Source organism: Passer domesticus, unplaced genomic scaffold (assembly GCF_036417665.1).
Source record: "Passer domesticus isolate bPasDom1 unplaced genomic scaffold, bPasDom1.hap1 HAP1_SCAFFOLD_44, whole genome shotgun sequence".
Classification (NCBI taxonomy): domain Eukaryota; kingdom Metazoa; phylum Chordata; class Aves; order Passeriformes; family Passeridae; genus Passer; species Passer domesticus.
This window is the reverse complement of record NW_026990160.1, coordinates 2,551,982-2,576,836: the sequence shown is the minus strand read 5'-3', so window position 1 is coordinate 2,576,836 and position 24,855 is coordinate 2,551,982. Positions and strand designations below refer to the sequence as shown.

Genomic DNA, 24,855 nt, shown 5'->3' with positions numbered 1-24,855 from the left:
GACACGGATGGCGCTTCCTGCCTGCCACAGGCCTTGTGGCCATCTCCAGGCACCGCTCCAGCAGGGATCCCCGCAGCGCCGGCCCTGCCCACCCGCTCTGCCGGCAGCAAAAAGGCTTCAGCAGAACCACCACAGGCCAAGGGGCTTCTGGCCATTGTCCCTGCAGCACTGCACGCCTGGGCAGCTGGCTGAGTGCAAGCACCATTTTCCCCCTCCTCATCTATGCCCTGTGGATGCAGGGCAGCAAAAGAAACATCCTGGAGCCTGTGTATTATAACGCATTCTATATTTATAAAGTAAAAGCAAACAAAAAGGAGAACATTTTAGAAGAAAAAAAAATTCCCCATTACTCAGGGGGTCCCAGCAAAAAGAGCCTCTGGGATTAGTTCTCCACTGAGCTCCAGCAGCTCAGCCTGCGGAGACGCGAGAGACGCGGCCGAGCCTTCCACACCCTGCGCAGCTGATCTTGCAGCCTCTGGAACCTGGAGATTGGAGCCCACTCTGCTGACCTCAGGATGCACAATGTTTCAATTGCCAGGCTTCCGACACCAAGGCTGATGTCACTGGCCATTTCTTCAAGGGCTGCAAGAGAAAGGAACAGAGTCACGGTCAGAACCTGGACCTGTGGGGATGCGAGCAGAGTCCCCTGCCAGGGCCATCCCAGCCGGCTCTTGCCATGGCCAGGAGGGAGCAGGGACCAAGGGGATCAGCCTGAAGCTGCTGGCTATGGATCCTCCACGTGGCCTTAAAATCTGTGTGTGCTCTGCCCAGACCAGCCTTCCTCTGCACCGGGAGCAGAGCCCTCCACAGCTGGGGCAGGGCTTGCAGGTCTTCACCCGCCAACCACTGGTGTCAGCCCGCTGCCCTCACTCACCAGTGTAGATCATCAGGAGCTCTCCTGGCTGCCCCCTCAGGTGCCGCCCGGCCACCCCTGTGAACACAGAGCCTGTCACGGCGGCAGCGGCACAGCTCCCTGCCAGCGGCGCTGCCAGCGCTGCGGCCACACGCCCTGCTGGCCCGGCAGGGCTCAGCCCGGGCCCTTGCCGCACGCTGCCGCCCAAGGGCACGGCTGCCAGAGGGCGGCAGCAGCGCCCGGGCCAGGCGGGGCTCCACGGCGCCGGGCCCGGATGGCGCTGCCGGGGCAGCGGGCGGGGCTGGGGCCGAGCTGCGGCGGGCCGGGGAGGGAGCCCGGCCTCGGGGCTCACCCATGAACCTGATGGCCGCCTCTCGCAGGGGCTCCTGGGGGCTCTCCAGGTAGCGCAGGGCCCGGCGCAGCTGCTCGGCCGCTCGGCTCGTGTCCTCTGCCAGCTGCAGAGAGCGGCAGCAGGGAAGGCTCGGCGCGGGCTCAGCCCCTGTGGCGGGCGCTCCCTGTGCCCAGCCCCGGCCTCCCCTGCCCGCACAGCCCTGAGGCGCGGCCAGCAGCCGCTGGCGCCGGGCTCCGCAGGGGGCAGAGGCCCGGCTGCTGCCCGGGGAGCCGCGGGGCCGCCCCGCAGCCCCGCCGCGCCGGGGCTCCATGGGCACCCGGCTCGGGCCCACAGCAGCCTGGAGAAGAGCCCGCGCCGCCTCTGGGTGCAGCAGCGGGCAGGGGCACAGCTGCCAGCCCCGCACACTGAGCACCGCGCTCAGGGGCCTTCTCCAGCCTGAGGTTGGGGATTCTCGGTCGTCCTTACCAGGCACTTGCTGAACTTCCACAGTTTTTCCTCCTTCACCAGCTTTTTTATATCCCTCCTCTTCAGGAACTTGGCTGCACAAAGCAGCGTTTCCCGAGAACACTGGAGAGCAGCAGAAACGTGGAGATGGCCCCACAGCCCAGGGCACAGGAGCATCCCAGTGCCACAGCCTGGGGGAGGCTGCAGCCTGCAAAGCGCCAGGACAGGAGGCAGCCCAGCCCCCTGCCAGGGAGACAGCAGCCGGCCACAAGTCCTCACCTCAGCAACAATCTGATTCTCATCATGGCAGTGGAAGTAGAGTGGCAGCAGGCTGTGGTGCACGGGTGACTTCAGGGCATGTTTTCCATCTTCCGTTAATAACTCCAGCATCTCTTGAAAGACCATCATGGAGCTCAGCTGCACCTGGCTATCATCCTGTATGAAAGCAAGAACAAAAGAGCTCAGCATCAGCTGCTTCGGGTCCAGCAGGGCACAGGCCTGCATCTCCACAGGGCACCAAGTGCCCGGGCAGCCGCCAGTGGCCGTGGCTGTGGGCACAGAGCCTTACGCGGTCAAAGAGTGGCAGGAGCGCCTCAGCCAGCTGCAGGGCGAGGGAGCTGGGTATTGGGGTACCATTATCCAGGAATAAATATCTGAGTAGGAGAATGGTCATCCTGATCACGTCACTATCATTTTCCTCCAGGAGCTCCACAAGACTTTCAGTCAGGCTCCACATTTTTTCGGCCTGTGTGGAACACAAGTTTGTGAAAGGCCACCCGGCTGCAGCAGGGCCTAGAGGCCAAAGCCCGTCCCGAAGCACTCGGGCAGCTGAAGCGGGAGGCAGGAGAGCTGGGAGCAGCTGCCCCGGGCCCAAAGCCCAGCCAAGCCCAAGTGACAGCGTTTTCCAGCCCCACACTGCCGGCAGGGCTTCAGCCACTGCCCCCTTCTCACCATCAAGGGATTCTTGCCCAGCACCACGAGGCCTCGGAGTGCCAAGTGACGCCTCTCCCCGTCCTCGCTCCGCAGGTTCTTTGTCATGATCTCCAGAACACTGTCGCTGCATTCCCTCAAGTCCAGGCACTCGAGGACCTGAAAGGCACAGGGCAGTGACAGGGCACCTGGCCAGCAGCAGCCCGGAACCGCACAGGGCTGGGCCCAGGCAGCAGCACAGGGCACGGGCACTGTCCCAGGCAGCTGCGGCTACGAGAGGGCAGAGAGCTGGGAGGCAGCTCAGCCAGACAGTGCTGGCCTTCAGGCTCACCTCCACAATGAACACCAGGGCAGGGAAATCCCAGTATGGCATCTCTTTGCTGAGCAGGCCGAGCAGGTAGAATGCAATCCCACAACAAAAGTGTATGGATGACAGGCGAATTTCTCTGACAAGAGGAAAAAGGAAACCAGACCCTGAGCCAGTGGGGCAAACCTCTGCCAGGAGTGACACACACAGTTCACATCTTTCCTCACCACCCTCCCAGCAAGGGGCCCTGGGCCATTTGGGAGTTGGTTTGCTCCAGAGCAGCCTCCTCTCCCAGCCTTTTCCAGTCTGCTTGGCCATCCCTCAGTGACAAGGGCCTCTGGCCCACAGCCACAGGGACTGTGTGGGGCACCCTGGGCACAGAGCACAAGTGGCTGGAGCAATGGGGAGAAGGGGGTCTCACCTGGCCAGCAGACCCACGGCATAGTGGTGGGTGTCAGCACAGAGCAGCGTGTCCCAGGCACCCTTGCGTTCCATTGCCACCACCACATCCTCACAGCGGAGAAGGCAGAGCAGGGACTTGAGGGTCCGCACTGCAAACCTGTGTGCAGAGCAAAGCCCAGGTCACACTGGGAGCACTGGCTCCTTCCCAGGCCACGTGGCAGGGACAGGAGCTCTAGGATGGAGCACCTGTTGGGGCTGGTGGCAAGGCCGTGTTCTTCCTGGCATCCCTTCCAGAATGTATCCACCTCTTCTGGCATATCCAGAGTGCTGAAGAACACTTGGAAGAGCAGGTGCACAAACAGGTGTGGGAAATACACCTTCATTATACGTGGGATACAGGGCACCTGGAGGACCTTCCACATCACCAGAGTTGCCTGCAAAGGACAAAGGCCCAGAAAGAGCGCTCAGTGCCGAGGTGTCCGTGTGGCAGGGCCCGAGCGTGGCAGGGAGAGGCCCGGAGAGACGCGGGGGGAGCAGGGGGCCTGGTGGCTCTGAAGCTGCCCCTGGGCCAGGTTTCAGGCCAGTGCCTGAGGCAGGGAGATGCAGTGGGGGAAGGAGGATGGAGAGATGCTGGAGAGGCAGCCTTGGGGCCAGCAAAGGCCACTTGCAGAAACTCACAGCCAGGGCAAAGACACCCGTTTTGTCCCCATCGGAGGTGCACGTGCTGTGCTCCGGCCAGCTCCCCAGCACATCCAGGAGCACCAGCTGTGCCAGCTCCGCAGTCCTGCTTGAGCCCATGATGGTTTTCCACATGGCCGTGGCAGCTCTGCAGGGTTAGAGCTCTGTCTCAGGGGGGTGTCAGACACAGCACCGCTGGGAGCTGAGCTGGCTGCCAGTTCTGCCTCTGCCCTCTGCCCCTGGCCAGCAGCAGCCAGGCAGCCCAGCCCTGTGGGGACAGAGCCCTGAGGGGCAGGGAGGGAGCACGGCAGCAGGCTCGGGGGCTGACATGCCAGGGCTGGGAAAGGGAGCAGCCAGAGGGCCCTGGAAGTCTCTGCTGCTCAGACACCTGGGCCAGGCTGTGCAGGGTGATGGGCTGGGGAGCCCTGAGCCCTCTGGGCAGCTGGGCCCTTACCTGTCACAGGACGGGGCCACACGCAGTAGTGTCATGACTGCGTCATTTGTCAGTGCTTCAGTGAGATCCAGCAGGGCCATGTCCAGCCTATGCTCAGCGGAATCATTGGCCAGGAGCCACTGGTGGATGTACCTCACCATGGCGGGCACCTGGAGAAGGCACAGGGAGACTTGGAAAGCTGCCAGAGGGAGCAATGTCCCCAGCTTCCCCAGAGATGTTCTTCCCATCCCACCACACTGTGATGGCCTCAAAGGCTCACAAGGACCAGCAGGCGTGGCTGGGGAGGCCAAGGAGTTCCTGGGAGGATGAAACGCTGGCCACAGGCTGCTTACTTGCTTTGGATGGTAACAATCCTCCTCTACAAGCATATACAGCAGGGCAGCACTGGTCTTGCTTTGGAAGATGGGCGAGTATGGTCTGTACGCAGCGCCCCTGGTGATGGTCTCTTCCTGCCGAATCCTCTTGATGAATTTGCAAACGAGCTGTAGGAGAAGGGCAAGAAGCCAGGGATGTTCCATGGAGTGCTCCACACACGGTGCTCGGCTGAGCAGGGACAGCAGGCCCAGCCCAGGTGGGCATGGCTGCAGGTACCTGCGCTGTTTTGCGGAAGCGGCCACGGCTGGATTGCTGCTCTTGTGTGCGCTCCACGGCTGCATCTGGCAAAGAGCGAGCACAGCCAGAGCTGAGGGGCTGCGGGAGAGGCCAGAGAACACAGCCCAGCCCTGCGCTCCCCAGGCAGGGACAGCCCCGGGGTGCCCCAGGGGGATGGAGCACGGCCACTGCGGGGTGTCTGCCTGGGCCCTCTTCTGTCCTGTCCATGGGCATTTCCCCAGGGGATGGGATGGGATGGGATGGGATGGGATGGGATGGGATGGGATGGGATGGGATGGGATGGGATGGGATATGCCACAGGATGGGGCCAAGCTGGCTGCAGACTCCAGTCCTACGGCCCAACTCTGCCACTCACCCTCCTGTGGTGGATGGAATGGCACCACCTCTTCTGTCTCCTGTCCTGGGTCAGCTCCAGAGCCTTCTTCCTCCTCCTCCACCCAGGCCATCCTAGGGTCTCTTGGGGGTCTCTGCTCCATGTCAGTGACTGGAGCTAGTAGCAGGACAGATGCCTTGGAAAAGCTCCAGAGCACCAAGTCCCACGCTCTGCCCTCGAGGGCACTGCCAAACACAAGCCTCGGAAGGCCACAGGTCACCAGGTCCTGAGGTCTGGCCTCGAGGTCAGCTGCAGGAACAACGCCTCAGAAAAGCTCCAGGTCAAACAGGAACGAGTGCGCTGTGCGGGGGCTCCTCACAGCACCGCTCTGTCCCGTCCTGTCCCGTCGCCTGCTCCGAGCGCTGTGGAGTGTTCTTGTCACCCCCAGCTCCTATGTCACCACGTGTCACAAAGGACACACTCCTCCATTCCATGCCACCGTGACCGTGCTGCAGCGTGTCACAAAGGAACCTTGCACACACTGCCACCTGCCCTGGGGCCGCCCCCAGCCCACCCAAAGTGGCCCCGGTTGGAAGGAATCTCTGGCCCCAAGTGTCTAAGGCAATCCGACAGGATTTTTAGGAAGGGCTCAGCCCATCAGCAAACGCTGCCCTGCTCTGCGGGCTCAGGGCAGCAGAAGTAGCCCCCAGGGCTGCCGAGGCAGCCGCGCTGGCAAGGGCACGGGTGCCTTCCACGGAAGCTGGCACGGCCTCCTTGGGACACGTCCCGGCTGCTGGCCATCCTAAACCCGCGGCTGTGACAGGCACAGGGAACGTGTGGGCCAGGGCACCAATGCTGCTCTGAGCCCTGGGGCCCGGGCAGCGCTGCCATCAGCAGGTGTGGCAGAGTCCCCGCCCAAGCAGAGCTGCCACCCCCCGAGCCCTGGCAGCGCTGCTGCCCCTCTCCTGCCCCAGAGACCTGTGCCCCGGGGGGCTTCTGTGCCACAGGGAGCCAAAGCCCACGTGCACTGGGAGCTGTGCTCCTCCCTGCAGGGGCTGTTGGCAGTAGCGCCTGGAGCTCTGCTGCAACACTTGGTGTCTGTCAGAAGCTCGTACTACATGCTGGAAGTGTTTTCTCATTAAAGTAATTTCCTGCAGCACAAAAGCCTCTTTACCGTGATGACACAGAAGAATCTGGCATTAAAGACTCCTCACTTCAGGAAAGCTTTACTTTCCATTTCTCAACTCAAGTAGTTCCAAAAAAGTTGCAAACTCCCCCAATCAATTGTGATGGCCTGAGAACATGAGAGTTGGAAATTGCCTTCCCCTCTCAAAGCAGCAAGTCATGTGCCTTGATGTCATGCATTGGGAGTCACTTTACAAACATCACACTACCCAGAGGTGAACAGAAGGCCATTCTTTGCTTTCAAATGGTTTTCAATGAACAGATGGTAACATCCTCATTCCCTTAAGGAATAGAAGCTCTAAAAGAATGCAAGTCCTCTTCTTCCCTGCAGGATAATCAGGACCATGAACAGAAATAGTCACAGGTATTCTTTCTGCCCTCCATAAACAATGCTCCACCAAACCACAGATGCTGTCTTCAAACTGACTCCAATTCCAGCCTAGACCTCTCCCCTTCCAGACAACTCCTTCCCCAACCTGCCCCCCAACACCAATCCCCCCAAACACCCGCACAGGAGCCCTCAACACCCCGCCAGGACCCCCAGCTGTCCCTGTCCCTCCGCAGAGCTTTCCCAGCCTCCAGCAGACCCCCTGGTTCCCTGCACGTGCCATGGGATGGCCCTCAGGAGGATCTGCTCCAAGGCCTTTCCCGGGAGCAAGCTCAGGCTGCCAGGCCCATGGTTCCTGGATCATCCTTCCCACCGAGCCTTCCTGTGCACGGCTGTTCCCTTGGCACATTTGTGCTCGGCTGGGACTTCTCCACTCACCCAGGGCTGCTGCTAAAGGATGGAGAGCAGCCTGGCAAGCTCTTCCTCCAGCTACCTCTTTCCTCTTGGGGGAGGTAGACCATTCCACAGGCAAGAAACTGGTGCCTCCACAGACCCTGGATCCATGCTGGGACAGACAAGGATGTGAAGTATGTCATATGGAAAAACTCTTTATCACTAAGCGCTCGCATTTGTTCTGTCTGTTCCTTTGTTACCCATGGTATAAAGCAATACTCACTTGTTTGTCATACACAGAGGCCCCTGCCTACACAGCTCATTCACACCATGTGGGTTCAAGTCTGATGGGTGCCTTGCACAGGTGGCACAGGGAGTCCCACCTACACGGTCCCGGGTCAGGGGCGAGTGTCCCCTTGGTGGGTTAGAGTCCCAGAGTTCGGGAGTAGTATGCTAACTGGCATTGATTAAATGTGGCTGGAATTTGGACTGGGAGCTGGTTTAGAGAGTTTATTAAGTCTGGTATAATATCGTGTGTGTGTCCATGTGTTAAATCTGTCAATGCAACATCGTTTATTCTTTGCTGATGTGAAGATAAGGAAGGGAATGTGCTCAACACTGTTACCTTTTTCCTTTGGGGATGGAATGCTATTAATTGGAGTAGAAGTAGTCAGAAAACTGAGTGTGTGTTCCAAGGTTCATCTCTAAGAATGCAAGAAGTGGAGACACAGTCTCAGAGGGAAACAGTGTTGTATGGTTGTCCTGGGTTGACTATATGATGCTTTTATCCCCAGTCGTCTTGTTCTGTTTATACTGAATAATAAGTTTTACACTTTTAAGATTCTCTTCCAGACAGTGAAGAAGGGAGGGAAGAAGCGCGCAGTTTGTTTTCAGACTGCTCTCACTCCTACACAATCCTGCTCCTGGACTGTGTTGTCTGCGGATGGACAGACAGCCGGACAGAGCTCCTTTTTACCCTTTTTTTTTTTTTTTTTTTTTTTTTGCTTTTAGTTAGTTTTAGCTAGCTGAGGCAAAGAAGTTCCCTGGACTGTGATTTTTCCTTTTTCTTGGACCTGTTCAAGCCTGCTCTGCACTGAACACGCAGAAGAGCACCGGCAGCTCCACCTGTGGCCCCCTGGCCGGGCCTGGGCCGCAGCGTTTCCAGCACCAGAGAGACTGATCAGAGACTGAGTGAGCCGAGCTGCAACCTGGGGAGGGGACTGTTCTGAGTTTGCTTTTTTTTTTTTTGGAGTAGTGAGAAGTTTTATTGTTTAATATTGTTTGGGTTCTATTGTTTAATAAACATGTTTCTTTCCGCTTTTTGTCCAAGGAGATATTTTCTCCCGAACCGGTTGGAGGGGGGAGGGGCAATTGGAGCTGCTTTTGTAGAGAAGCCCCTTTGGGGATTATGTCCCAAACAAGCCCCGAACCAGGACAATGGTCTTGCAAATTGGAAATTGATTGTCTAGAGAACTTAAAATACTCTGAGGAGGTTCTGGAGGACATAGGTCCCTGGCAGCCTAGCGGGGAATTTTTCCAGCAATAGGATGATATCTTTTGGATGCTCGGAGCACCTTAAGCACTCAGACAATTTTCTAGTTTGTGGGAAAGCCCCTAAGTACCCTTTTGTGTTGTATGAAAGAGTGTGAATGTGTAGAACTGCATTTGCATTGTCAGCCAGAGGGGCTTGGCAGGTGAGGGACAAGGAAGAAGTAGATGGTGAGAAAGGCCAGAGTGACTCTGACACAAATGAGATTTACAAGCTGACAGGAACCAAGTGCAGTAGTTCTACCTGCATTTCCATTTTCTGATGACGGGAGTGGCAGGGAAAGCAAAGTGGCTGATGCCCTATGCTCCTTGTAACCCTCTGATCCCTTGTTTGTTGTGTAGGGGGCGTAGAGATTGTAGTCCTTGTAGCGGCCCAAACAATTGGCCCATAGAAGAGAGCAATAGCCTACTTCTCAAAACAACTGGATGAAGTGAGTAGGGGACAGCCTGAGTGTGAGCAGTTGCTGCTCTTGTTTCAAACATCCAAGAAGCCTGAGAATTCACTCGAGGTCAACAAATAATTGTATTTATCTCACATTCAGTAGCAGCACTTCTTGAGCAAAAGGGTGGGCGTTGGCTTTCACCCTCCAGATTGCTTAAACATCAGGCAATTTTGGTGGAACAATGTGGTATTACCAAACTAATCTCTTCTCTAGTTAATCCAGCAGCATTCCTGGCCACTCACCAGACAGACAAGGAACCTTTGTAGCATGACTCTATCAAGACCATGAAGTCCACTTTATTCCAGCTGCCCAGATCTTAAAGAAAGCCCAAATCCAGGAGCAGAATCTCAGTACACAGATGGGAGTGGCTTTGTAAGAGCAGATCAGTGAAAATCAGGATATACAATTAGCACAGAGCAAGTCAGCTCAGAAGGCAGTGATAATCACTTTAAGCTGTACCTTCTGACCAGCCTGAGGAAAAAGGATCATATATGAACAGATTCCAAGTATGCCTTCAGAGTAATATGTGCCATGAAGCTGTTTGCAAAGAAAAGGACTATTGACAGCTCAAGGAAAGCAAATTAAGCATCAAGAGGAAATCTTAAAATTGCTGGAGGCAGTACTAGTACCTCAAGTGGTTGCAGTTATGCACTGCAAAGGACATCAGAAAGGAGAAACAGACCCCAAAAGGGGTAACAGGTTGCAAAAAGAGCAGCAGAACAAAGCCATGCTGAGTTTTGGGCACTAATTCCCAAAGGTAAGGAACAATATGACAATGATGTATGTCGTATAATCAGAAAGATCTAGAATTAGCAAGGAATTTATGAGCAGAATGGAAACATATTGTTTTTGCAACTCCTCAGGTATAGACAGTAATACCTGAAAAAGCATTGTGAAAATTAATTACAGATGAACATAATTGTATACACTGGGAAGAGGATGCCTTACATAATTATTTGAGAAGGACAAGAGTAAGATGCAACCTGTACTCTAGTGGAAAGCTGGTAACCCAAGGGTGTGAAATGATGTCTTAGAACCAATCCACAAACTAGGACTAGAGTTGAGCTTGGCATAGTAGACAAGGGACAATATCCTGGACAGCACTGGCAAGTTGACTTTTCTCAATTGCCAAGAAAATGGGGCTATAAATACCTTTCACCTTTCACTGATACCTTCTCAGCGTCACCTGAAGCATGCCCGACCCAAAAAAATAAAGCTAAAGAAGTTGTCAAGATTTGGTTAAACAGCATAATGCCCTGGTTCAGAGTGCCTTTAGACATCTCCTCTGATCGAGAGCCACGTTTCCTAGCAAATATTGCACAGCAACTTTGCAATAATCTCCAAATCCACTGGCACCTGCACATGCTGTATTGGCCACAGGCCAGCAGCCAAGAGGAAAAGAGGAATTATCTGCTAAAACAACAAATAGTCAAAACTGGACAAGGGGCCAACATACCTTGGCCCCAGGCCCTACTTTTTGCTTTATTATGGATTTGAGAAGACCAAGAACAAAAGAAAATCTGAATCCCTTTGAAATACTGTACAGAAGACCATATAAGCATAACTGTCAAGGGGAAGACATTGTACAGGTTGGGGAGGGGTATCTGCAGAACCATGCTGTGCAACTGACAAAACAGCTGCAGCAAATAAATCAACACATTTTGAGCAGAGGAGCAAGAGGATGCTCCTCTCCACAAGTCCAGCCTGGGGACCAGGTATACATCAAATCCCCTGGGGGAAAGCCTCTTATCCCAAAATGGAAAGGACTCTATTTAGTATTATTAATCACTTATACAGCCTTTTAGGCTTGAAGCGTTCACCTCTTGGCTACACTGTTCCAGAATTAAAAGACTTCTGCAAAAGGCAAGAGGAGTACACAAGTGGACCTCAGAAAGAACAGAAGAAACCAAGATGCGCTTCACACCATCATTGTCTTCCTGATATTTCTGATCGGAATCCAAGGCACAGTAGGTGACTGTCACTACCATCATGATCTCCTTGGCCTGCGAGATCCTGCTAGATGAAACACTCAAAAATATTCAGGACCTAACTGGCTAAAAGGGATTAATAATGTAAAAACTCTTTACACTATTTTAAGGATTAATGACCAAGCAGTTGAAGATTGAGGGAAACCTGACTCCATGCCGGCATTTCTTGTCCCACCTGAAAGCAGGACCTCTATGGCGTGTGAATTTGAAACTCACAAACCTCTTTTAGTTGTGATTATTACTGTGACCATGCACATCCGTGACCTTTCTAACAAGCAGCGTGTGAATCCATTCTCATGTGATTCCTATCAGGATTTTGCGCTATGCAAATTAAAATGGGAGACTATAACCTAGTACAAGATAGTTCCCTTCTTCTGCAGTGCGCAGGTGGGGTGGGAGGACCATCATCACACAGAGATACAGGAATTGAGCCTGCCAGGAATGCAACCCAACAAATATTGTTTCCAGCAGGCAGCTCTTGTGCCACTAGAATAATAAATTGTCCTGTTGGTATGCTTAGTACATGGAACAGGTCTCACAGAGCATCTGCTTTTGAGAATTGAATTTCATTCTTGGCATATTCCAGGCCATCAGAAATAGTCACCAATCCAGTTGGAGGGGAAGCCGGGAGCACAATCATCATGTTAGGGTATATCATGCCCAATGTCATGACCGCGTGATGGCAACCCAGATATGAATGGACTCCTGACAGCACAACTACATCCTCTTATGGGCTGAGGTACTCAGAATACTCAGCCATTTGTAGTAGGAACTTTAGTAAAGTAAATGTAATTTGTAATACTACCAGGGGCCAGTGTAAGGTTTCTGAAGGTTTCTGAAACGCTTGCCTAAAGGCAGGCAATGTATCTGAAGAAACCAGTTACCACACCTTGGGTACTTGACAAGGAGCGAAACGGAATGGGTCACACAATAGGCATTTAAAATTAAAACAAACAACTTTACATGAGCAAACAATGGCATAGCATGGGACCCATATATGAAATAATATAGTCTTTCACTCTGTGGTAAGAAAAACAAATGAACAATTGTTGCTTTTAGATCCACAGTACTCTCTGAAAAAGCTGGAGGTAAAGATAGAGGCTAATAGAAGCAAAATTAAACAGCAATACTACCCGTTCATACAGCAAAGCCTAAAAGGCTGGGAGACATGGATACATTGCCAGACACCAAATCATAGGTCTAAAAAAGGCTTAAGGGGACAGTTTGGGTCTGAACTGGGAATATGAAATTCTATTGATCAAGAAGTCTTAATAAATGAAGCACTGTGAGTTTTTATATTGGACAGACACAAACTCCTCTCAGATCAGCCCTGCTAACACTTGCCCAAACCCACAGCCTGGCAGCTAACCTATTAACCACCCTGGCCAACAATACACAGCAGGATTGTTTCCAGCAGTCGTTGGCTTTATGGGAAACTACAGGGTAACATTTCTTTAGCATTTCAGTGTAGACAAGCTCTGCTGTAGCTACAGTCTGTAATCTCAGGAAAACTTAGAAAAGGGAGAGCTGAGGAAATTGCCAAGAGAATTAACTAAATCATGACTAAAAATGAAACCACAAAGGAGTTTGAAAAAGACTTCCACACTTGGTGGCAATTGGTCAGTTTCACATAGAATGAACAGAACCCTGCAGTGTTTTACATTAACCATTAAGAATGCAACAAAATAGTGTGTAATTCCAGTTTTGGCCCTTGGAGTTATAAGAACTCATGTAACTCTCAGTCCCGTTCAGCATAATGTCTGGGCCATTTTCAACAAGAAAACTGGAAACTGGCAAACTCTTAGTATCAAAGCATGTGTGCCAAGGGATGCACTGAATTTTGTGTGCAAAAATGCAGGGCTTGACAGAGAGGATTGGTGTCTGCACACTGAGGGCAGCCCTTGTATTTGTGAAATGAGCCCAGTAACCCATGCACAGTCACAGGTATGTTATGTGGGAAGGGGATGTGCCTGGGTGAGATCTGCTTGCACAACTATTACAACAGATTCATTAAATGAAACTGCTAATGGTACTACCTTCTCTATTTGTAATTCACAACCAAAAGTGGATGTGACTTGAGCTGCACCACACAATAACTTCTCTTCAGATTATGCAGAATGTGTACGATGTGTATCATGAAGCACCCAAATTCCAAACTGGAAGGAAGATTGATGTTCCAAAACAAATACTGTACCAGCCTAATATAGAATGGCTAGTGGCAGAAGTCAAAAATGCATCTCACAGAGCCTTATGGACACTCAAACTGGTATCAAAGAAGTTACCAAAATCATCACTAAAATAGAGAAAGATAGAGAACATCATGAGTCAGACGTCTTCTTGTGATGGACAAATCTGCAATCACCAACAGCTCCTCAGATTTTTAGCTTCCTCAGCAAACCCGTTCTAATTTTTAAAAAAATTAACCCTCCTCTAAACCATCATGAACCTATGGATGTGGTAGAAAATTAAAAGAGCAGCATAACAGTACATATGTCCTGTGGACTGTGGAGGGAATCTTGCAAAAGAATTTGCATCAGGATAAAGAGAAGGGGAGAATGAAACAAGGCCTTTGTTTGACATAAGCACAAGCAATTCACATAAGCAAACAAGTACTTAGCACAGACACAGGGAAGTACTTAGCACCAGTTAGCATAAGAAAAACCTGGCGGGCCTAACTTGACAGGAGAGGGACTTGAAGAAAGCTTTAGACACATTCTAGCAGAAGAAGGAAGGGCAAGTAGGCAATGAGCCCTGTGCAGGGAAGCCATGAGGAAGAAGTGCTGCTTTAGGGCATGGAGACCGCTCTGGCCAGCGCCTGGACATCAGCTTCAAGTACAGGAATCTGACAGAATGTATTTCTAACCCCCTGCCGATGCAATCACCTCGGCAGGGTAAAGATGGATGGTATTTTTGATGCAATTCCTACATCAACCCCCTGAAATTTATACATGGCAGAGAAGCATTTTGGTGGGGTGCAGACCCCTGCCCTCCCGTCAGCTCAAGAAAAGGGCTTTTAGAGGACAGTGCATTTGTCTGCAGATCTCTTTGAATTAGGGAGACCCCTCGGGATTGCTGTATCCTGAGGGAACACCATGGGCCCTGACCTGTGCCTCAGCTTCCAGGACCGCTCTTGACCAGCATCCTGACGTGGATGCAGGACAGCTGCCAGGCACTGCTGGGACCCAGCGGGACAGGACTGGCTGTCTCGTGCCCACGTAGCCCCCCTCACACAGCCAGGGACACCCCGAAACCAGACAAAGGCTCACGTGTCATCAGAGAGGAGAAAGGAGCACTGGGCTCCTCTCAGGGGATCTCAGCGTGGTGCTCCAGTGGGAGGGGCAGGCAGGCCACCCACCTTCAGGGCATCCCCTGCATCAACAGGGGGTGCATTTTGGCCTTTTCATCCCTCCACACCAGAACCAGGCCTGACATCTCCTCCTCTGCAGTTTTTCTACTTAGGACGTCATCTCATGCTTGGCCAGTGCATCAGATGCAGCCACAATGGCTTCTGATACCACCTCCATGCCAACCACAGCTCCACTGTGTGCTATTCCTCTTTCACAGGTTGACTTCCCATCAACTGACCAATCCATTGTTTCTCTCAAGGGTCACATTCCCACCAGTTCAACCATAAGGTTTCCTTCACTGTCTGTTCTTCATTATCTTGCTGACGTGCACAGCAGCGGATCAAATGTGGCAGGGCCTTAGACACGATGTGGCTCCTGACACACGGGCTCCTTGTGCCACTGCTGGCCTTCCGTGTGCTCAGCAGGATCTGTACCTGCACAGGGTTGTGGAACTGCACCTTCAGCACAGGGACCGTGCCAGCCTGACCTGCCCTCGTTCCTCTGGGTCTGTGCACAAAACACGGCGTGGCAGAGAACGGCAGCAGGGGCCTGTGTGTCCCAGGGCCCTGGATTTGTTCTGCTGCAGCTCCACAGGGATGCAGGCAAAGTGAAGAAGCCAAACTGTTTATTCATGGAAGGCGAAGCAAAGGGTTGAGCTGGGAGGGGGAAAAGGGGAAGGGCAGGATCTGAGGACTAGAGGGAAAGAGCCGTGAACAGGGAGGGAGAATGGAGGGAAAAAGAAGGGATGGGCAGAGTCTGAGGGCTGGAGGGAGGGAGCTATCTATAAGCAGGGAGAGGGCTGAAGCCATGCAAGTTTCCCACAGGCTCAGCTGTGCCAATCATCAGCGGTGCCTGGAGCTCCAGCTGGTCTCTTCTGGTCTCAAGGCAGTCTCATCTTCCATGGCATTTGCAGGTCTTCTACAAACTCTGGTTCTTCTGTGCCAGTTCTGCAGCTCTCCCACTGACTATCTGTTGAACTAACATGTATGCCTGGGAAGGGCTGTCATCTCTCCTCAGGGCTTGAAGGGCTGGAACGGAGAGGAACAGAGCCATGGTCAGAGCCTGGATCGGTGGGAATCCTAGGAGACCGTCCTGCCAGGGCCATCCCACCCAGCTCTGGCCATGGCCACAAGAGAGGGGGTGTCAAGTGGATCAGCTGGCCACGAATCCACACTCCCACATCCCTGCAATCTCTCTGTGCTCTGCCCATGCCACCCCTCATGCACACAGGGAGCGAGCCTGCCGCAGCCAGGACAGGGATGGCAGCTCCCTGCCCAGGCACTGCAGCGCTCCCTGCCAGCCCCGCTGTCAGCCCGCTGCCCTCACTCACTCTCAGTGAGGAGCTGGAGCTCTCCTGGCTGCCCCCTCAGGTGCCGCCCGGCCACCCCTGTGAACACAGAGCCTGTCAGGGCGGCAGCGGCACAGCTCCCTGCCAGCGGCGCTGCCAGCGCTGCGGCCACACGCCTTGCTGGCCCGGCAGGGCTCAGCCCGGGCCCTTGCCGCACGCTGCCGCCCAAGGGCACGGCTGCCAGAGGGCGGCAGCAGCGCCCGGGCCAGGCGGGGCTCCACGGCGCCGGGCCCGGATGGCGCTGCCGGGGCAGCGGGCGGGGCTGGGGCCGAGCTGCGGCGGGCCGGGGAGGGAGCCCGGCCTCGGGGCTCACCCATGAACCTGATGGCCGCCTCTCGCAGGGGCTCCTGGGGGCTCTCCAGGTAGCGCAGGGCCCGGCGCAGCTGCTCGGCCGCTCGGCTCGTGTCCTCTGCCAGCTGCAGAGAGCGGCAGCAGGGAAGGCTCGGCGCGGGCTCAGCCCCTGTGGCGGGCGCTCCCTGCGCCCAGCCCCGGCCTCCCCTGCCCGCACAGCCCTGAGGCGCGGCCAGCAGCCGCTGGCGCCAGGCTCCGCAGGGGGCAGAGGCCCGGCTGCTGCCCGGGGAGCCGCGGGGCCGCCCCGCAGCACTGGGGCTCCATTGGGAGTCTCATTCCAGAATGAATTTGTGGTAGACTAAAGCCCCTCACTTCCCATGTCGAATAAATTAAATTCCTGCCCCATAGGCCTTATACTACGCAGTACTGTTTGCTTTGATTAATTTCTGGGCATCATTACGCAATGGATTTCAGTAGCATCATCCCAGGAAAGCTTTTGGTCCAGCCCTGTATCCCTATTTCAGACTGTACAGAAATTTTGTGGACTTGTTCCCACTCTACCTGGAATCTTCCAGCACTGCAGATGTTCAGCTCTTACAGCCCTACATGGGAGAGACATTAATTCATCCAGGAAATGTTTCCAAAGGCTTTGTGGGCAATCCTTGATTGGTTTCGGTAGTGAAATTTGTATCCTGGTAATGTTGGAACTCATTGACTTTTTCAGCATGTGTTTGCTGATGTTTGCATCTGGAAATGGAGAAGAGATTGTTGGAAGCTTGATATATTGCGATGCCTGGACTTCCCTGTTTGTGGCTCCCCAGTGCCGTGCTTAGCAGGCACCCGGTTGTGTTTGGACATGAGCTACCACTGTCAGACACGCAGCAGCTGGAGCATTGAACATCAAAGACTGAGCTGACGTTTTTCCCAGAACACAAGGAAACATGGCAGTGCCTCTGTATAATCTGACTGTCCTGTGAAATTCAGCAGCTGGTGGTGTTCAGGTGCTGCTGCTGCTGTTATAGATACACAGTACAATACTGGCCTTTTCAAATGTTGAAATGGATTCTATATGTGTGGTGTTAAAAGAACTTTGCTATAAAGATCTCGTTTTCATTTCTGTTGTTAACTAAAACTTAGAAACAGCTGATGTAGTATGCTTGTGTTAAAATGCCTGCTTGCATGGGATACTATCCAATGAACATGTGATGAGGACACCTGCTACAGATATGTCAACTATCAGCACTCACGGTCTGAAGAAAATGTGGACCAAAACCTGTCACCGTTGAGTCAGGAACCGAACTGAAGTGACACATTAACTCTCTTCAGCAGGTTAATGCTGAGTTTATTAGAAAGCCATTCCTTTTTATACACTGTTCCAATACAGCTGGACCTGACTGGTCATTTAATCAACACCCCATCACCACTAGCTAATTAAGAAGATGCCCTTTGGTAACCATCTTATCAGAAAACAACTGTTCAAAACACCAGCCGCAAGATTGTTTTCATTCTTTCTCTCAGCCTTTTCAAAACTCCCCAGAACAATTCCTGGGAATGTTTATGTGGCCTTCTCACTGACCAGGCTGTCAGTATCCACAAAAGCCCGTAAAAGGAGGTGATGATAAGAATGGACTAAAAGCACAAACAAGGAATACGCATGCTCTAAAAAGGCACACATGAGGAGGAGCCATGCTAAACAGTTCTTGAAACATGGAAACTGGTTTGGAGAAAAGTTCAACATGCATAATTGTTTGTGAATATGTAACAGGCAGATGCAATAGAAATGGTATACAAAGAGTGTTTTCAAAAGAGCTGGGATAGTCTAGGCTGAATGGCAAAAGGCATCCAGTCAAAAATATTTGCTTTATTCTCTCCTATTGTACTTTATTACATTTTCTAATTTTTTTACAGGAGAGTGAACCTTGTTTTTCACACTGCAATCCCTTCTATGAAAAAAATCATGACTAACAGCCTCTGCCTTCTCCCAGACACCAAGTGTTGCAGCAGTGCTCCAGGCGCTACTGCCAACAGCCCCTGCAGGGAGGAGCACAGCTCCCAGTGCACGTGGGCTTTGGCTCCCTGTGGCACAGAAGCCCCCCGGGGCACAGGTCTCTGGGGCAGGAGAGGGGCAGCAGCGCTGCCAGGGCTCGGGGGGTGGCAGCTCTGCTTGGGCGGGGACTCTGCCACACCTGCTGATGGCAGCGCTGCCCGGGCCCCAGGGCTCAGAGCAGCATTGGTGCCCTGGCCCACACGTTCCCTGTGCCTGTCACAGCCGCGGGTTTAGGATGGCCAGCAGCCGGGACGTGTCCCAAGGAGGCCGTGCCAGCTTCCGTGGAAGGCCCCGTGCCCTTGCCAGCGCGGCTGCCTCGGCAGCCCTGGGGGCTACTTCTGCTGCCCTGAGCCCGCAGAGCAGGGCAGCGTTTGCTGATGGGCTGAGCCCTTCCTAAAAATCCTGTCGGATTGCCTTAGACACTTGGGGCCAGAGATTCCTTCCAACCGGGGCCACTTTGGGTGGGCTGGGGGCGGCCCCAGGGCAGGTGGCAGTGTGTGCAAGGTTCCTTTGTGACACGCTGCAGCACGGTCACGGTGGCATGGAATGGAGGAGTGTGTCCTTTGTGACACGTGGTGACATAGGAGCTGGGGGTGACAAGAACACTCCACAGCGCACAGAGCAGGCGACGGGACAGGACGGGACAGAGCGGTGCTGTGAGGAGCCCCCACACAGCGCACTCGTTCGTGTCCGACCCGGAGCATTTTCCAGACGCTGTTCCTGCATCTGGCCTTGTGGCCAGACTGTGGCATTTGGTGACTCGGATCTTTTCCAAGACATCTATCCCTGTCGCCTGTGCACTCCAGGCCAGACCGCGGGATTTGGTGACCTGAATCGTTGTTGAGGAGTCTCCTGTGATTTTGGCAGGAGTCCTCAAGACCAAAGTGCAGGTCTTGCTGCTTGCTGTCCTGCTGCCTTCCTGAGGCTTCTCTCTTGCTGGTGCTTTCAGCAACAGCAAGACTTGTTGACTTGGCAATATCCTGAGGAACCTCTATTTAAGGTGCCCTCTAGGCCAGACTCTGACATGGCAGGCAGATTCCTTGGCTTGTTCAAAGTGCTCAGGGGGAAAAAAAACAAAGGCCCTGGAGCTGCCCCAGCAGAACAGCCTGAAGAGCCGGAGCAGATCCAGACACTGCAGGATGGTGAGTGTCAGAGCTGCGCCACAGGGCTGATGGCTGCAGCCAGTGTGGGCCCATCCCATCCCATCCCATGGCATCCCATCCCATGGCATCCCATCCCATGGCATCCCATGGCATCCCATCCCATCCCATCCCATCCCATGGCATCCCATCCCATGGCATCCCATGGCATCCCATCCCATCCCATCCCATCCCATCCCATCCCATCCCCTGGGGCCATGCCCATGGACAGGACGGAAGAGGGCCCAGGCAGACACCCCGCAGTGGCCGTGCTCCATCCCCCTGGGGCATCCCGGGGCTGTCCCTGCCTGGGGAGCGCAGGGCTGGGCTGTGTTCTCCGGCCTCTCCCGCAGCCCCTCAGCTCTGGCTGTGCTCGCTCTTTGCCAGATGCAGCCGTGGAGCGCACACAAGAGCAGCAATCCAGCCGTGGCAGCTTCCACAGAACCCTGAAGGTAACTGCAGCCATCCCATCCATGGGCTGGGCCTGCTGTCCCTGCTCAGCCGAGCACTACGCTTGGAGAATGCCATGCAGCATCTCTGGCTTCCCTGTCCTGCAGATGTTCCGGAAGTTTCTGCGAGTTCAGCGCAGAGAGACCGGGACCAGTGCAGCTGAGGGCCCAGCCGAGCCTGACTCGGGGCTGACCGAGCTCCAGGCAGAGCCTGATGTCAGCCTGGATTCAGCTGAGCACTTTCAAGACTCTGACACCATAATGAATGAGGACACAGCAAACGGAGACAAGGCAGTGACTGAGGACGTGGCCATGACAAATGCCAACACTGGAGAGACTGAAGCCACCGCAAATCCTGACACCACGCCCACTCCAACTCTGATTGAGGAATTAATACCAGAGTATTTCAGGGACCCTTGTTTTTCGTCTCAGGAGCAGCTAAGCAGGCTGGGATCAGGCCTGGAGGCCTCCCAGGACTTTGTGCCCCCTCAAGCCGTGATCACTGGGGCCCCTCAGCCTTTGAGGCCAGCACAGTGTGGCGGGAAGGGAAGCTGGGGAAGTTGCTCCCTTGAAGAGCGCTCCAAGTTTCCCCCAGGTGTCCTCCAGGTGCCAGCCATTGTAAGGAACATCCACCAGAGGCTGGTGTCCCATGACACTGTGGATGCCAGGTTGAAAATTGACATTGTGAGGCTGGCTGAAGAACATCCTGTTGATGTGGTGCTGACCCTCCTGCGCTGTGCCCCAACGTGTGACAGGTACGGGGCCCACGTGCCTTGAGAGCTCAGGGCTCACCAGCCTTTAGGGCCCGTGGCCCATCACAGCCCATCCAATGGGCTCTGCCAGACAGGCAGAGAGCTCCAGGACCCTCGGGCCCCTCTCTTTGCCCAGCCTGCTGCCAATGCTCCCTCCCTGCCCCTCAGGGCACCGGGGCTCTGTCCCCTGTGCCCCCACAGCTGCACAGGGCATGGTACTGTGACTGAGACACCCCTGACACAGAGCCCTGATCCCACAGAGCTGCTGCAATGATGTGGAGAGCCATTGCTTCATCAAGACTAACAATGGAGAAAGTGCTGCCAACACTGGTCCGTGTAATGGAGGATTGGCCTCTGAGCAAAATGTGCACCTCCGATGGGGACAATCAGGAGGTTTTTGCCCTGGCTGTGAGTTTCTGGAACTGGTCTCTTCTCAGCCCCCGGATGCCTCTCCAGCAGCTCTCCATCCTCTCCCTGCCTCAGTCACTGGGCTGAAACCTGGGCTAGGGCCAGGCTCAGGGGCCACCAGGCCCACTGCTCCCCCTGCATCTGCCCCTGGGCCCTGCCCCAAGGACACCTCGGCACTGAGCTCCGTTTTGGGCTGCTTCTCTTGCAGGCAACTCTGGTGATCTGGGTGATTGTCCAGGTGCCTCTGTACCATGAGACAAGGATTCATTCTTTCTACCCTCTGTTTACGGCTCTGCTCTTCCACGTTGTCATCACCACACAGCAGATGCCACCAGAGGAAGTTGAAAACTTCTGGAGAGCATGCCAGGAGGAAAATCGCCTTCCCTGCAGGCCCAACAGGTCCCAGTCCTCCTGTCCTTCCCATGCCCTTGTGGCCAGTACCAGTGCTCCCAGTGTGACCTGGGCTTTGCTCTGCACACAGGTTTGCAGTGCAGGCCATGAAGGCTCTGCTCTACCGACTGCAGTGTGACCAGGAGGTGATGGATATGGAGCGTAAGTGTGGCTGGGACACGCTGCTGACTGCTCACACCCAGCACTATGCCGTGGGTCTGCTGGCCAGGTGAGACCCCCTTCTCCTCCACACTGCCCTCAGCATTTCTGCCCTGTGCCCGGGTGCCCCACACAGTCCCTGTGGTCAGGGGCCAGAGGGCCTTGACGCTGAGGGACGGCCAAGGAGACTGGAAAAGGCTGGGAGAGGAGGGTGCCCCGAAGGGGCCACCTCCCACAGCGCTCACATCCCCTCCAGGGATGCTGGGGAAAGACCAGACCTCCGTGAGTCAGTCCTGGCAGAGGTTTGGTCCCCCCACCTCAGGGTCTTGGTGCCTTTTTCCCCCTTCCAGGGAGATGCGCCATGTCTTGACCTCCATGTGTTCCCATGTCGCATACCGCCTTCTCCTCGTGCTCAGCTGTGAAAAGCCAAGGTGGGATCTGCCCTTCCTGGCATTCCTTGTGGAGGTGAGCCTGGTGGCCAGCACTGCCTCGCTGAGCTGCCTCCCAGCTCTCTGCCCTCTCGTAGCCACAGCTGCCTGGGACGGTGCCCATGCCCTGTGCTGCTGCCTGGGCCCAGCCCTGTGTGGTTCCAGGCTGCTGCTGGCCGGGTCCCCCATCACTGCCTGTGCCTTTCAGGTCCTCGAGTGCCTGGACTTGAGTAAATGTGCTCACACTGTCCTGAAGATCATGTCAAGTTGCCTGCACAGCAAGTGCAGGGAGAGGCGTCGCCTGGCACTCAGAGGCCTCGTGGTGCTCAGCAAGGATCCCTCAATGGTGAGAAGGGGCAGCGGCTGAAGCTGCGCTGGGGAAAGCAGCCCCATGGGCTGGCAGGGCTTCAGCAGCTGAGGCAGCTGCTCCCAGCTCTCCTGCCTCACCTGCCCCAGTGCTTTGGGTCAGGCCTTTGGCCTGTGGGCCCTGAAGCAGCAGGGTGAGGTCGCAGTGCCCGGGCGCTGTTGGCGGTGCAGCCGTCCATGGCCTCCCAGCTCAGCCTTGTGTTCCACACAGGCCAGACCTATACGCAGCGTGTCTCGAAGACTTCTGGAGCTGCTGGGTGATGCAGATGGACAGGTGGTCAGCATATCCCTCTCTCTGTTGAAGAAGATGCTCCAGAAAAAACATCTCATGATATCCAGCACTTCTGCCCCAAAGCTAGCTGAGGCACTCCTGCCACTCTTTGACCGTGTAAGGCTCTGTGGCCCCAGCCATGGGCACTGGCCGCTGGCCAGAAATTTTGTGCTCTCTGGATATTCAGGCCTTTGCCCAGGAGTACTGCATATGTGATGCTTAGGCCTTTTTCTCCTTCTTTCCTCCAGGACAACAGCCATCTGCAGCTGCTCTCCATTTCCCTCTTCTGCAAGGTGATGGAATTGGTAGTGGAAGAGGGTAAAAAGCCCCTGAAGAGAATTGTGAGCCAGAGCCTGCTCCCACTCTTCTTGCACTGCCATGAGGAGAACCAGTGTGTGGCAGAGGTGAGGTTTTGTGTGATGCTGGTGGATCTCTGGCAGGGGGCTCGGCTGCCTCCTGCCCGGTGCCTGGTGGGCTGCAGCCTCCTCCAGGCCCTGGCACAGTGATGTGAGTCCGGTGCCCTGGGCTGTGGGGCCATCTCTGGCTCTCTGCTGCTCTCCAGGCCTCTATGAAAACGCTGTATTGTGCGGCTGGCTTCTTGGAGAAGACGGATCTCCAGAGGGTTCTGAAGACAGAGCAGCCATTGAAAATTGGTGAGTGCCTGGTAAGGAGGGCCTGGAAGCCCCAGGCTCAGCCTGGAAAAGGCCCCTGAGAGCGGTGCTCAGTGTGCGGGGCTGGCAGCTGTGCCCCTGCCCGCTGCTGCACCCAGAGGCGGCGCGGGCTCTTCTCCAGGCTGCTGTGGGCCCGAGCCGGGTGCCCATGGAGCCCCGGCGCGGCGGGGCTGCGGGGCAGCCCCGCGGCTCCCCGGGCAGCAGCCGGGCCTCTGCCCCCTGCGGAGCCCGGCGCCAGCGGCTGCTGGCCGCGCCTCAGGGCTGTGCGGGCAGGGGAGGCCGGGGCTGGGCGCAGGGAGCGCCCGCCACAGGGGCTGAGCCCGCGCCGAGCCTTCCCTGCTGCTGCTCTCTGCAGCTGCTAGAGGACAGGAGACAAGCGAGCGAGCGCATGCAATGGGCCCTGCGGTTCCTGGATAGCCCACAGGAGTCCCTGCGAGAGGCAGCCTTCAGGATCATCGGTGAGCCACGAGGCCGGGCTCCCTCCCCGGCCCGCCGCAGCTCGGCCCCAGGCCCCCCCGCTGCCCCGGCAGCGCCATGCGGGCCCGGCGCCGTGGAGCCCCGCCTGGCCCGGGCGCTGCTGCCGCCCTCTGGCAGCCGTGCCCTTGGGCGGCAGCGTGCGGCAAGGGCCCGGGCTGAGCCCTGCCGGGCCAGCAGGGCGTGTGGCCGCAGCGCTGGCAGCGCCGCTGGCAGGGAGCTGTGCCGCTGCCGCCCTGACAGGCTCTGTGTTCACAGGGATGGCCGCGCGCTACCTGTCGAGGAAGAGGGAAGAGCTCCAGTTCCACAGTCAGGGTGAGTGAGGGCAGCGGGCTGGTAGCGAGGCTGCCAGGGAGAGCTGCAATGCCCGGGCAGGGAGCTGCCTGTCCCGGCTGCGGTGGGCTTCGCTCCTTGTGTGCATGAGGGATGGCGTGGCCAGAGCACACAGAGCGATTGCAGGGACACTGCTGGGGGGATTCGTGGCCAGCGTCTTGTGGCTGATCCCGTGGGCCCCTCCTCTCTTCTGGCCGATAGAAGAGCTGAGTGGGACACCCTTGATGTAGTGGTTTTGCTTTGCCAATTTAGGATTTCCTGGCCAATGTGCCAATTGCTGTGGTGGGTTCAGTTCTGGTTAATCAGCAGTTCGCTCACCAGAATGTATTTACTCATTTCCCCTTTGAGATAGAATTAAGAGAAAGCCAAAGCAGGCTCAAGCCTTTAAAAGGGTATGAAGAACAATTTAAGAGTAACTAAAAGAAAGAGTAATAAGGGTCAGAACAAAACCTTCGGAACACTTCTCCTCCCCCTACAACCTTTTCTTTCCCACTGACAATATAAAGAGACCAAACCAAAATGTTGAGTCAGTTTACTACCTCTGCAATAGTCTTTTGTCTCTTTGCTTAAGGAGAGAAGTCCCTCTTATTAATGTTATGGAGACTTTTCCATAAGAAAACAGTTCTCTCGTGGCTCTCAATTTCCATGAATAGCAGCCACCCAGGGAAATGTGCAATGCTGAAATCAGTCCCATTTTCCACAAGCTTTTCCCACAGCTGGGTTTATGTGGCATGTCAACTTATGGGCTACTG

The 24,855-nt window shown here is 55.1% G+C and overlaps 1 protein-coding gene and 1 long non-coding RNA gene across 2 annotated transcripts; one reads left to right on the top strand and one right to left on the bottom strand.

The window, feature by feature from the left end:
* Positions 1-269: 269 nt before the first annotated feature.
* LOC135292748 (uncharacterized) lies at positions 270-949 on the bottom strand. The gene is made up of 2 exons (XR_010354916.1): positions 875-949; positions 270-582 (listed from the first exon to the last, which is right to left on the bottom strand). It is a non-coding gene; the product is annotated as an uncharacterized LOC135292748 (long non-coding RNA).
* A 17,939-nt stretch (positions 950-18,888) lies between these two features.
* Positions 18,889-24,093, top strand: LOC135292712 (maestro heat-like repeat-containing protein family member 6). Its single transcript, XM_064406816.1, has 14 exons — positions 18,889-19,153; positions 19,275-19,405; positions 19,790-19,854; positions 19,960-20,606; positions 20,864-21,011; positions 21,220-21,410; positions 21,493-21,630; positions 21,911-22,025; positions 22,197-22,334; positions 22,566-22,742; positions 22,874-23,029; positions 23,188-23,289; positions 23,652-23,754; positions 24,029-24,093. The coding sequence occupies exons 2-14, from the start codon at positions 19,288-19,290 to the stop codon at positions 24,091-24,093; spliced, it is 2,163 nt and encodes a 720-aa protein (XP_064262886.1). The 5' UTR covers positions 18,889-19,153; positions 19,275-19,287.
* Positions 24,094-24,855: the final 762 nt, after the last annotated feature.